Below are 14,549 nucleotides of genomic sequence, written 5' to 3' on the forward strand. Positions count from 1 at the left end.
TTTCTGTGGTTGTCCAGGGTCCTGGCTGCTCAGCATCGCTGAGAGACTGGACCAATCACAGCTGTTGCGGTCTGCGTCGCCGCGACGTGTAGTTACATTTCTGGAGAGGTGCACGTCAGGCTACGGCGTCGATTCAACGCAGAAGTATAAATCAAGCTTTAATCAAGCTTATGCGATGTTACACGGGCGCCGCCATAGTTGTTGTGAAATGTTTCTCTGCTTGCATCAAGCCCGGCCGATTGCCCGTCCCCGGGAGCCATATACCCCACTGTGATGGGTAGGTTCGTTCAGCTCGGGCTCGCGCAACAAAGGGACCTTCCACGGCAAACTGCCATTCACATAAAACTCGCGGGCCGAGGGCGCCTGGTTAGCTCAGTTGGTAGAGCGGGCGCCCATGTAACAAGACTTGGTCCTGACCGCGGCGGCACGGGTTCGAATCCGGCCTGTGGCCCTTTCCGCATCCACTCTCTCTCTCCCCCCTTTCCAAGACTCTATCCACTGTCCTGTCAATAAAAATAAAAAAATGCCCCCAAAAAAAAAAAATTTATAAAAAAATTTCATATCAAGGTGGGGGCCACAAAATATCGTCTTGCGGGCCGCAATTGGCCCGCGGGCCGCGAGTTTGAGACCCCTGGTTTAGCATATATAATGAGACTATATTAACGTTTTGGTTGTTGGTCCCTGATTCCAGGGTGGTGCCCTGTTTATTATTATTGTTTATTGATAATCTTTATTAATATTAATAATTCTATTATTATTTATTAATTAATTTGCTAATAACCAAACCTGTTACAGCCAAATCCCTACATAAACATAAAGAAATATAAGAAAATAGAAATAAAGGATTATGTAGATACATTGGTCCACCCTGCCATGATACAAGGGACTCATTGGGGCCTTTGATCTTATTCCACAGACTCACATGCAATAAAGTGTAAGTAGCACCTGTGTCCACAAGCGCTTTCCCATGACGCTGACGTACCGTGATGGGCACAACCAACTGTTTTAGACTAGTGGGCGGGTAAGATGGAGATCCCACCACACTAGTAGACTTTTGCTTCTGGCGGTTCTTGGCTGCAGGCTGACTAGCAACAGTAGCCATGGAACCTTTTTTACTGGACTCTGAAGTCTGTTTTGACTCTGACTTTTGCTGTCCACTGTATTTTAAGCTACCTGGGAAGACATGAAACTGAGGGCAGAACCCTGGTGCATGCTCACCATGGCAACGCCAACACAAAACCATTTCAGGTCTCTTTATAACCTTCTTTTCAGTTGTACCATTAGCTTTGTGAGATTCGTTCAGAGTTCTCCTGTACCTTTTCTGGTTTTCATAATCTACTTCTATTTGACTCCCAATGCGGATCATCTCATCTATGGAGGTAACCCGACCACGGAGCTGACATGCCAGAAAGGGATTCATAGCCTTCAATATTCTTTTTAAAATCTCATCATCTGTGGCCGAAGAGTGCCAACGTTTGATAAGTGCTTGAAAGGAGAAAACAAAGTCTCGTAGTGACTCATTTCTTCCTTGCACCCTGGTTCGAATCTGTTCTTCCAGAACATCAACATAGTCCTCGGGAAGAAAAGATGATAGGAAAGCTCTCTGAAATTCCTCCCATGAATGGATTTTCTCCCTAACAGTCTCCCACCAATCACGTGCAGAACCATGCAATACACTTCTCATGGTCGCTAGGATCTCACCATGAGTAAGTGGTTTCAGAGACAGGAAGTCACTGCATCTTTGCAAATACACCAAAGGATCTTTCTCATCCTGAGGCCCGCCATAGCAAGGGAAAAACATCTTAATTGGAAGTTTGCCATCAGTCACTCTACAACCATCATCCTGGAAAATGTCACCCTTAGGAGCAGCAGCTCCTGAGCAATCTGAAGGAACTCCCACAGGTTCGGGGGTAGGCAACAAAACCACATTTTTAACAACTGGAGAAACAGGATATGTGTGTGCTTGAGACGAAACTGCAACAGGTGTGACTGCTTCTTTAAGGACCAATTCCTCTCGCTTATGTATTGAATTTACCTGAGAATTGAGTGCACACTGTTGACGCACAAGAGACTCAAGGGTAGCCTGCACTGAACCCATCTGCTGTCGCAATGTATGCACCTCGGTCACCAGAAGTTGTACATCCTTGTTTTCAGTGACCGCGGATGTAATGGAGGTCATCAAGTTTTGACAGTCAGTAATCAGGGACTCTTGGAACTCAGACTGTGTTTGTTGTGCATTCCACTGAATGGCATTTATGCACTTTGAACCAAAATCCCTTACTTCTGCGAGCAAATGGTTACTTGCTTTCTCCACCACATTTGTTATGAGAGTAGTACACATTTTTAGAGCTTTATCAATGGGTATGCCCTTTGAAATGTTTGACAGCCACTCACGCTGCCAATCCACTGTATTTTTAAACACCTCGGTGTCTCGCCACACATCCACACACGTATCTCTCTGCTTGAAGAAGGAAGAAGGCGTGGTCATGCTTTCTTCAGGAGGTCATGCTTGCTTCAGGAGGTAGTGGCAATTCTGCTCTCTACAGAAGCTCTCTCTCTATTTACCAAACTCCTCTCAACCTTGGTGGGACAGATTTACATTCAGAGGTCACCGAGACTGCAGAGAATTATTTAGTTCTGTGAGTATTCAGACATTAATTGGTAATTAATTTGGTAAAAAAAACAATTTTTGTGTTGTATGTGGATAAAGTAGTGATGTTAAACTTGTCTGCAACTTGCAACAAACTACGTCTCTCAGAAGTAACGTTGTTTGACCTTAAGGCTACATTCATGTTTTAGTTCTCTGTGAAACATCTGGACACACGTGTTGTCTTCTATTTCTTCAAACTGTGCAGAAAAAATATCTCAGTTGCATTGAGAAGCAGCTAAAAAAGATCATGAAAATATTAATTTTACACCTATATATTAAGCAACTCCGCGGTTGTGTCAGTTTAGGGAGTGTTATGCGAGAATGTTTTAGCTGTGATGAGATCCACAGCATCTGCATAAAACTAGCCACTGCTTCAATTGCTTCAATCTCTCCGAAAGGTGTTTTTATGCAGGCTGTCAACTGTACCACACTAAGATCAGCTAGTTGTGATATTGAGACTTACTTTCACCTTGGTTCTAGCTATGATTAAAGGAACAGATAGCTGGTCATGCTGGTCTTTAGAGCAAAGATGGGACACTGAGTCCATATAATCTTTCAGACACATGTGTCTCGCCACACATCCACACACGTATCTCTCTGCTGGAAGAAGGAAGAAGGCGTAGTCATGCTTGCTTCAGGAGGTCATATATATATACAAGATATAATTTGTTCCCTCAATTCACTTAAATTGTTCCCATGTTTTAGTTAATTTTAGTTAACATTGCTGACTTCTGGAGTAATTTTCCAAACGGGAAAACGGGCAAACGGGCAAACCAACAAACCAACGCCGCTGAAGCAGAAATACCTGTAGATGCTTCAGCTGTTCAAGACAAACAGGTTTCCTGTGTCTCGTTTACGGCGGCTGAGTGGGGTGACCCAGTTAACACAGTGGTTTGTCTATACTGGCCGTGAGAAGAGGACCCTCTCTCCTTATGTAGATATAAACAGCTCATTCTAAGGTAACAAAAACTCTTATTTTCAGGTGGTTATACACTAAAGAAAACCTACTCAGTGGTGGAAGAAGTACTCAGATCCTTTACTTAATTAAAAGTAACAATACCACACTGTAAAAATACTCTGTTACAAGTAAAAGTCCTGCGTTCCAAATTCTACTTGACACTAATGTGAGCTTCCTGACGAGTCAGAACATTAAACAAACCAATGAGCATGGAGACATTTTCTCATCACTTATATTTCAACACAGCGGACGTGTCCCGATGGAGCCAGCAGGTAATCCAGAGAAGAGTCTGATGAAAGATGACTACAGTCCAAATCCTGCTCCAGCAAAGTGTTACGAGAGAGGCGAGTGGGCCAACAAGAGGGATTTCATTTTGGCAGTAGTTGGACACATCATCGGTCTGGGCAACGTTTGGAGATTTCCATATCTGTGCTTCAAAAATGGAGGAGGTGAGAACAAGATTTAAAGTCTCATTGTATTGTTCAGCAGAAAGTTAGATGAGAACAGACTGGAAGAATGGTATTAAATCATTAACATTTTGTTTACCTTTAGGAGCTTTCTTGGTTCCTTATGTTGTGACCCTGCTCACCTGTGGAATCCCCATCTTCTTTCTGGAGGTATCTCTGGGACAGTTAACTGGTCAGGGTGGAATCACATGTTGGAGGAAAATATGTCCTTTATTTGAAGGTACTGCTAACTTATATTCAATACAGTGCACATATTTGAAATACTTGTTACATTACTGGTTGTGTACCTAATGTTGAAATTTGACCATATTTTGGTAGGTTTAGGCTACGGCAGTCATTTGATAATGCTATACACTTGTATGTATTATATCGTCATCCTGGCTTGGGCTTTCCTCTACCTCTTCTCCTCCTTCCACACTGTACTCCCCTGGGCCAGCTGCAACAACACCTGGAACACAGGTACACATCTGCATTATGATGGTGCCATGGTCTTATATAGGTACAGTATTACAGAGGAACAAGAGGAACTGGAAATGTATTAAAAAACTTATTTTTTTCTTACAAAGCTGACTCAATATCAACATGGCAGCATATTCTAAAAACGTCTAACTATTCTAACTTGTTACTTTTTACTCTTCCACTGCAAGAGAACTGCGTTGATTATGGTCATAATGATTCAATTTATGGCCACATCAATGAAAATGCAACATCTTCAGTTAAAGAATTCTGGCAGTAAGTATTCATCTCACCAAAATTGTTGTGTCCTAATAATGTATTTTGACATAATTTTCCTTCTGCACACAGGAGGAGAGTCCTGGGTTTATCTGGAGGAATTGAGGAGATGGGCAGTATCCGCTGGGAACTGGCTGGATGTCTTCTGCTGAGCTGGATCATCTGTTACTTCTGTATCTGGAAAGGGATCAAGACATCAGGAAAGGTGAGATGTATACTATTATAATCAACGGGGTGTTAATAGAACTTCAAACGCATTAAAACCTGCACCTTGATGTGTAAATTCACCACCACTGAATGCAGTATGTATTGATGCTTCTCTCTCAGGTCGTCTACTTCACGGCCACTTTTCCCTACGTGATGTTGATTGTGTTGCTGATCCGTGGGCTGACATTACCAGGAGCTGTCGACGGAATTCGATTTTACCTTTCTCCTGATCTGACTCGTCTGACTGATCCTCAGGTAAGGTTCCTGTTTGAGTTATGAGTGGATGAGTGATAAGTGACTCACTGCACAGAACACTACTTGGCTAACACTGGCACACTTACAGTGATGACAGACTTTGAAGTTAGGATGAGGCTGGCAATATTCTATGGTTTTCTTATACTACACCAAAACCAAATATTAATTAATCCTACTAACAAATGTTACCTGTGTATCCAAAAGTTGATGTTGAACAGCTCCACTGTTGTCCAAAAACTATAAAAAATGCAAAAAAAACATCCACATCTTCGTACTGGGTGACATGTGTCTTCATTACGATTAACACAAGAATTGTAGGTGATTTTGACTCATGGAATTTGTAGACAGAAAAAAATATAGATTAACTCCAGCTTTATCCTTTGATTGAGGACTGCAGATGGAAGACACACCTACTGTAGTCAGTTGTCTGTATAGGAAGTTGTAACACCGCATTATGTAATAACTCGACACAATTTTATACATTTTTACCTGATTATGTGATATCACCCACTTTTTGTAATAATCTGCTGCATTTTGTAATGAACAGCTTCAACGCAATATGTAATACATTTCCCCGCATTTTGCCTCACAGCGAGAGGGTCGTAGGTTCAAACACGGCTTGGGGCCCTTCTGTGTGGAGTTTGCATGCTCTCCCCGTGTTAGCGTGGGTTTTCTCTGGGTTCTCCGGCTTCCTCCCACAGTCCAAAGACATGCAGGTTAAGTTAATTGTTGACTCTAAATTGCCCGTAGGTTAGATTAGATCAGGGGTGCCCAATACGTCGATCGCGATCTACCGGTCGATTGCGAAGGTAGTGTGGGTAGATCGCATGGCATTAAAAAAAAAAAAAAAAATTTTTTTTTAAATAAATGAACGTCAGCCTATCATCCATCCTCACTATGAAATTTGTCACTTGATTGACATACAGGGCAGCCAGTCTGACATCTGATCTTTTCTGACACATGGGTCACCACGCATGCGCAAACAAGCGCGCCAAGTGCGGCAAAACTCTAGCAAGCTACCGAGTTGCCTAGTTAGCCTCCAATTTATTTCTTCTAAACTTAAGAAAGGGTATAAAAATGAGTGGGGGAGCTGGACCAAGTAAGAAGCCAAAAACCTACCACTTCCATACGGACTGGGAGGAGGACTTTTTTTTCACAATGTCATATTCGAAGTGCGTTTGCCTCATCTGCCAGTCTACCATTGCTATTCCGAAGAAGGGAAATGTGGAGCGGCATTTTCGGACTGTTCACAAAAACTACAACACTGACTTCCCTCCGAAAAGCGAGCTGAGAAAGAGAAAGGTGAAGGAACTAAAATCCCAGTTGTCCGGACAGCAGTCATTTTTCTCACAGCTGACCACAAAAGCGAAGGCTGCCACCGAAGCATCATTCCGGGTGAGTCACTTCATCGTTAAGAACAAGAAGTCCTTCCAAGACGGAGAGATGGTAAAAGAGGCATTCGTTGCAGCAGCTGACTCGTTGTTCCGAGATTTTAAAAACAAACCAGAAATATTATCTTCAATCAAAGCTCTCCAGCTATCAAGAAGTACAGTTACACGGCGCAGTGAAGCCATGGCCGAGGATTTGACCCAGCAACTTTGGAAGGATATCGTGGACTGCGAGTGTTTCTCACTGCAATTGGACGAGTCTACAGACGTGAGTGACACAGCCCAGTTGTGCATTTTTATTCGGATGGTGTTTCCCGATATGACTGCAAAAGAGGAGCTGTTAACCCATGAAAGAACACACGCGAGGAGAGGATATTTTTCAGTCTTTCAAAAACTTTATCGAGAAAACCCAGCTCCCAGTGTGGAAATTGGTGTCCATCACCACGGACGGAGCGCCCGCGATGGTTGGCCGCTCAAATGGATTTATTGCCAAGTGCAGGGAGGACGATGCTTTCCCAGACTTCCTCAATTACCACTGCATAATATATAAGCGTTATGCGCAAAAATGCTCAACATGAAAGAGATAATGGATGTGGCAATGAAGATCGCCTGTTCTATTCGTGCCAGATCTCTTCAAAGACGGCTATTCCGTGCGCATCTGGAGAAGGCTGACTGCGACCACTCTGAGTTGTTGCTACACACTGACGTGAGATGGCTTAGTAGAGGGAAATTCCTGCAAAGATTTCGAGAGCTCTGTCCGGAGATTAAGGAGTTTTTCCGTGTAGCTAAACATGCAGAATACAACCAACTAAATGACGATCAGTGGCTGCTAGACTTAGCATTTTTAACCGATCTGACCAACATGTTAAATGACCTGAATGTAGAGCTGCAAGGAAAAGACAAAATCGTAATCAATATGATCAGCTCAGTTAATGCTTTCAAACGGAAAATGCAACATCTGTCCTCAAAGATGCAGCGCCATGATTTGGCAAACTTCCAGAACCTCGCGTCAGAGCTGGAGACGCAAGGCAAGGCGTGTGTGCAACTTGACAGTGCACGCTACACAGAGCAGATTGAGAACTGTCTGTCAGAGTTTGACAGACGCTTTCAAGACTTTGTTTTACTGGAGCCAGTCGCTACATTCATGTGCTACTCTTTTCGGGAAGATGCTGAGGCTGATTCACTCGCATCAAAAATTGCAACACTGTTTCACCTGAACTCATCTGGAGTGGAGGATGAGATTTTGACACTACAAGCTGACATTCAGCTTAAGTCCAGGGCTCATGGACAGTTCTGGAACTTACTCACAGAGGAAAAGTACCTCAACATGAGGAAATGTGCTACCTCCTTGACTGCATTATTCGGCTCCACTTATTTATGCGAGTCAGCCTTTTCCCACATGAAGATTATTAAGTCCAAATACCGTTCCACCTTGACTGATGATCATTTGGAAGTGTGCTTGAGGCTGGCTATCAGCAGCTACTGTCCGGACTATGCATCCCTGGCTGATTCCATTCAGTGCAAGTCATCAGAGTAAGGTAATGACAAAAAATGTACAGAGTTATATTGTACAATATGGGTTCATGCAGTTATGCAAGGTACACCAACATATATTGTACATATAAAGAATACTCAATATATTTATAAATAAATATATGTTTTGCATTTTTATAGTAGGTAGATCATTTTGACTTGGTCATTTTATAAGTAGCTCGCATGCTGAAAAAGTGTGGGCACCCCTGGATTAGATTATAGATTTCCTTTATTGTCATTGTACAGGTACAAACAAATTTAGTTTGCAACTCCCCATCACATAGCCGATGCATTAAAAGACGGTCTATAAATATAAATATAGGGTACTATACAAGCGACAGCTATAAGGTTAGTGACCAGTGTGGTGTCGTTTGTGCAAACTATCTTAAAGGACAGTAAAAGTAAGTAGACAATCTACTTGGTGGCCTGGGGAAGCGGCAATGTGGCTGAAGGGGGGTACAGTGAGGCAGAAATGTGACAGTATAAGCATCAAATGAATAAATATCTAAGGGTATAACAAGCTCATTTAACTGTTTTAAGGTGTGGATGGATGCTGGGAGCCAGATATTATTCTCCTATGCTGTCTGCACAGGCTGTTTACAATCTTTGGGAAGCTACAACAAATACAACAACAACTGCTACAAGTAAGGAAAATAAATATTATTCTATAATTTTTATGTCTTTAACTGTTTATGTGATGTAGGATACAATACCTAATCATCTTTTTTTAATTTTCAGAGACGCCTTTGCCTTGTGCACACTAAACAGTTTAACCAGCTTTGTTGCTGGCTTTGCAGTCTTCTCTGTCCTCGGCTTCATGTCGTATGAGTTGGGGGTTGACATCTCAACGGTAGCTGAATCAGGTATGGGATGGTTTGTAGGCAAACACTGTGTTGTATATTTGTGTGCTCCTATGAAAAACAGTAAATAATAAGTATCTACCAACATGTTTTTGTTTGTACATATTAAGAAAATAAAAGAAGTTAAGTGCATTCACTTCCTTGTAAAGTCTTGTGGCAGCACCCTCCTCTAAAGCAGGTTTTGGTCTAATGCTTACATCAAAATAAACCTATTTTGCCATGTACTGTGGACCACTTGCAGGTCCTGGCCTGGCATTCATTGCTTACCCTCGGGCAGTAACCATGATGCCTTTACCACAACTATGGGCTGCCCTCTTCTTCATCATGATAATCTTCCTTGGACTGGACAGTGAGGTAAAGTGTTACCATTCAGTTGTATCTAAAGTACTGTATACATCAGACTTTTGTAACATTCGATCATAAGCATCTCTGTTTTTGTGCTCTTAATTATCACCAAATGCCCACATGAAACGACAAATCGAGCGTAGCGTTAGTTCAGGCAGGCCATGAAGTCAAGCGCTGCTCATGTGACAGCTGTCGGCTGATGGCGGCCGATCTTAGGCCGGCCAATCAGCTGACGCATCATCTGACAGATCAGCTGATTCCCTTCTAGGCATTCATTGTCAAATTTCATACAGGGCGCCTTATTTAAGCTCCTTCAACCTGGCCACCTGTGCTGCTTCTTCTACAAAGCCGCTCGCAACCCACCTCCACCCCACCACCTCCTTTAATAATGTGTGTGACTAAACCAATATCATTCTGTGTTATTGATGCTGGCTCTGTTCTGCACCCGGGGGGGTCTTTGCTGCTGCTCTCCCTGCCTTTGGCTTTCCATGTGTGCACATGGAAGGGCAAGGAGGAGTGCTCTCCTTGTCTCACGCTACCACATAGGCTCGTGGATCCACGTATGCGCGTGGATGGGCAGGGAGATCCCAGAGCAGAGCCATACCGCCAAATATAAATGTATATATTACTGCATGTAAATAAAGTTCTTTGACTAAAGTGGTCCTGACTGAACTTCAATCTATTTCTCAACTTCCTTTCACTTTTAATGATTTTACTGCTACAAAACACTTGTAAATGACCTATAACATATTGTCAATGCTTCTGATTTGTCAGTTCCATTTAGTGATCTACCATTGCATAAACAACGATAAAAAAGCCAAATATAGTTAATCAGTTTACATTGCAGTAAGTAGACAGAATGAACGCTGCCTTGTTCGCTCAATTTAACAAAAAGCTAAAAACATTCATCCAACCCACTGTCAGACGGGTCCGTGCAGACTTGGCTTGGAAACCGGAGGGTTGCCGGTTCAAGTCCCTGCATGGACCAAGTACAGAGTTAGGACTGGTAGCTGGAGAGCTGCTAGTTTGCCTCCTGGGCACTGCCAAGGTGCCCTGGGGCAAGGCCTCAAAGTGCTCCCTGGGTGTTGTAGTAGCTTCCCACTGCTCCGATGAGTAAAATGCAGAGACTAAATTTCACTCTGTGCTGTGTGACAATGAAAGTTGATTTGATTTGATTTGATTTAAAGGCCTTGTAGTGGCTCACTGACTTAAATGTAAGTACCACTGTAGAAAATGTAAATGTAACTATAATCTTTAACCCACAGTTTGTGTATCTGGAAGGCTTGGTGACATCTATATCAGACTTGTATCCGTCCTTCTTTTTCACTGGTCATCGACGTAAACTACTTCTGCTGGTCATCGGTGGTGTATCCTTTGTTATTGGCCTGTTCATGGTGACCGAGGTAAGAGCTTGTTTAACCTTTGAAATCAAACCTGTTAAGAAATACCGACGCTCTGTCACGGCTGTCGGCGTTCGTGGCAACAGTAAACGCACAGTGAAAGGGCTTGGGTGACGTAGTTTAAAGAGCAATGGGTCCAACAACACAGAGCTATCGTCCAGGAGACCACTGTTTGTGTCCCACTTTCATTTTCACTTTGCAATCTGCTGATCATTCGTGTCCCGTGTTCATAACGTCAAGTCACATTTCCACTGTAAAAACCTAACCTAACTAAGTGGTTTTGTTGCCTAATCCTTAAAAAGTGTGTTTTTTTATTCTTTTATTTCTCTGTGTCTAATATGTTTTGACTTTGAACAAAATCTCTTTTTTCTTTCTTCTCTTTCTTATGTGCTGTAGGGAGGACTTTATGTATTTCTGCTGTTTGACTACTATGCTTGCAGTGGAATACCAATGATGTTCTTTGCCATTTTGGAGTCCATCTGTGTGGGATGGATATTTGGTGAGTAATAAAAATCCTTTTAGTCAAGGACAATCGACACATATGCTTTCAATAATGTGGATTTAAAAGTATAGTATATTAAATAAGCCACCAGTAGCACTGTATATATACCCCCAAAGTAGCAGTAATAACAGTGCCACTTTTTGGCAATTTAGACTTTGATCAGACTTGCTGATAGAGTTGTACTAGTCAGTGTTGTTTTCTAAAAATATTACAATTTATGTGAACAAGACATTGAATTGATATTTGCTCATGTGACTCACTTTGCAAATGTTTCTCATCTGTACTGCACTAATATTATCAAATTTTATGTAGATGAATGCCCAGTGCTTGATCTTTAAATGTTGATAAAGCTAAAATGTCTGTCTGTCTACAAGGTGCTGATCGTTATTACGACAAAATAAAGGGAATGATCGGCTACTACCCCTCGTCGTATATGAAATATTGTTGGAAGTTCGTCACACCATCCGTCTGTATTGTAAGTAGATTTATGGTGTATTGTTGTGTCTGTGAGACGTAAAACTCAGGAGAAAAAGTCAAAACTGACATTCAGCTGAAAAATAGGAAAAGAAAAATATATATTACTCTAAGTGCATGCTGTTCATTTGATGTTCTCTGCATGTCTTTTCTTTTTTAATAGGGAATATTGCTGTTCTCTCTAGTCAAGTTCACCCCGCTGAAATACAACAACACCTACCAGTACCCCTGGTGGGGTTACGCCATCGGGATATTTCTTGCTCTCTCTTCAGTTCTCCTGACTCCTCTGTGGATTCTCTATAGTATGGCAGTAACCCCGGGAACAGTGAGACAGGTAAGTGTCTCTACTGACATCACAGCGTACTCCGGTCATCACAAAGATTTACTGCCAAAGAAAAAGTTAATAAAACATTGTGTTATTTCAGTTAAATCAATGTAACAATTCACTCGTTGAGCAACATCAAAGGTCTGTTACAGTGCAAGTGATCTGAAGTTGAATCCAGTGGCAAATTTTGATCTTTTCACAGAGACTGAAAACATTATGCACTCCAGCGGCTGACCTGCGTAACGCTTCACCAAAGAAGACTCTTTACCCTGAAACACCTCGTTCTGATACAGAGCTTCGTGCTTTAACTGAAAAACCAAAAGATGGACGTTCTGAAGGTGAGTCACCTGTAATCAGAGACATCAGCGATTAGATGCTCTAAGTTTAATGGTCCATAGTGATGTGGTGATTGGTGGTGGGGACTGAATGATTTGGCTTTTCTGTTTCAGTTAATTGTCTTTTCCGTACACTAAAAAAGTTCTGTGCGTGATAATGTTCATAAAGACAATTTGAACACTGTGACAGTAACATAACGAGCATCCTGCAATCTGAGGTGATCCATACAGGATGATCAAACTGCATAGATACGATAATGCATGCCCATGTACATTATAAAAAAGTAGGTCAAATCAAGCAATATGATTGGTTCATAGCCGTGATATAATACCCACATACCACCGCTATGACGTCTAAAACCTTTGCACTTTCAGTATCACTCTGCGTCTCGACTCACGTATTGTCATGGTTGCTAAGCAACAGGGTTACAGGGGGATCACTTCTGCCAACACAGACAAAGTGCATAGAAGCAAAGAGACGAAACTCCAGTGTTTTTTTTACAAGAGCCGCCATTTTGGACTGAAAACGGCTATTATATTTATAATATATATATATTTTATATTTGAATAATTTATTAATTATTTAATTAATTTTGTTTTACTTTTGGACAGCACTTTTTAGGCAGACTTTTTACTTGCATCCGGTAGTCGCTTTCAGTACAAAATGGCGAAGTGTAGCTTTGCTGCTCGGCACTGATGTTGCAATGCAAATTGACTTTCACTTCTTGGCAGCATCGTAACATAATTGTGACTGACCCCGGAACAAATTTTTTTTATTGGGCCCTCGCCCCAAACACAAGCGCACGCCCGTGCATACACACATACACGTACACATACAACCACTTCAGACAATTGCTATGCCACCACGGAGAGGCGCGGAGAGGCAGCCAGAGTTCCAGATTGGACTCAGCTAACCGTTGCTCTCACAGACACAGATTACAGTAGGTGCACATTTTCCAACATATGAGACGTAACAATTACATTGCTATAGATTTAAATCACTGATCCCACTCCATAATAACAAAAAGAAAAAGCCTGTTCATTGTTGCTTGCAGCTTTAATTTCTAATTATTTTTCCCACTGAAACTGAAAAGGCCATTACAGTAAATTTATAATGAATAGTCTAGTAGAATATTAATTGCTGTTTTTCTCCATCCTCACAGAAACTGATTGTGTTTTGCATCCCTGAAGACCTGATGAGTGCGTCATCGAAGGAGAGTCTACGGCCTGAACTACAGTTTGGGCTTGTGAATGTAATCCATTTCAAAGAGTGCGTCATTGAATACAGCAAAGTGTCTCAACATGTATGAATATGGTAGTGTTAAGTGACGTAACTTCCAAAATCAATACAGGAGCTCTTTATCTCCTTTTCTTCTGTATTGTGTATATACAGTAATGTATTATAGGTACAGAGAAAAATAATAAGAAGAGTTGATTAAATGTTCAATGTTCTTATTTTTCTCAATTTTTAAACTATAAATTTTAGGTTAATTCACATGCAAAATTGAATTTTACTGCAGGAGGAAAATATTATTGTTTTTTTCTTTCACTGGCTTTAAATGAAGATATAGGCTTGTTCAACAGCTGTGTTAAAAAAAACACATTGCAGATGTAAACAGACCTTTATCAGCATCGAATAACAATAATAACAGATTTAGTTGAGTGATAGTAGTTAAATAATTTGTTTTAGACTTTGGTGGTGGGTGTTATAACACAGATTGTATCTTTAAAACTAAAGGAGTCTTGAATATGTAATTGCATAAATGCTGTTGAATGAAGCTGTTTGGTAACTTTGCCATCGACTACCTCAGCACTCCCCTGCTGTTCCTTTCTTTCACCGTGTTACTCAAAATGATTGTAAACTGTGATTTATCTAAGTGAAAAGTTTAGACATTATACTTTGAGCAGCACATTTTTGTTGAATTTAATCATCCTATTTCCTCTCTAACATAATATTTGGATTGAGGAGGTAATTTGGATGTTTTACTTTCCAGGAGGGAACACGGCGTCTGAGAACCTGTCACCTCATGGATTGAATATAGATTATAACTTGTAGTGTTTTCTGTAATGTGCCTCTACTTATTGAATATTTAGACAAAGTTTTTTAGGATGTTCCTT

General features: G+C 41.4%; 1 protein-coding gene across 1 annotated transcript; it reads left to right on the forward strand.

Moving 5' to 3' along the window:
* The first annotated feature begins 3,852 nt into the window (after positions 1-3,852).
* On the forward strand, positions 3,853-13,662 carry LOC141776995 (sodium- and chloride-dependent GABA transporter 2-like). The gene is made up of 14 exons (XM_074650899.1): positions 3,853-4,057; positions 4,161-4,295; positions 4,394-4,534; positions 4,723-4,807; positions 4,880-5,012; positions 5,135-5,269; positions 8,731-8,834; positions 8,929-9,053; positions 9,292-9,404; positions 10,661-10,798; positions 11,192-11,294; positions 11,672-11,772; positions 11,935-12,170; positions 13,623-13,662. Exons 1-14 carry the CDS (start codon positions 3,868-3,870, stop codon positions 13,660-13,662), a joined length of 1,779 nt encoding a protein of 592 aa, XP_074507000.1. The 5' UTR covers positions 3,853-3,867.
* Positions 13,663-14,549: the final 887 nt, after the last annotated feature.

The sequence above is a fragment of the Sebastes fasciatus genome, chromosome 11 (genome assembly GCF_043250625.1).
Source record: "Sebastes fasciatus isolate fSebFas1 chromosome 11, fSebFas1.pri, whole genome shotgun sequence".
Classification (NCBI taxonomy): domain Eukaryota; kingdom Metazoa; phylum Chordata; class Actinopteri; order Perciformes; family Sebastidae; genus Sebastes; species Sebastes fasciatus.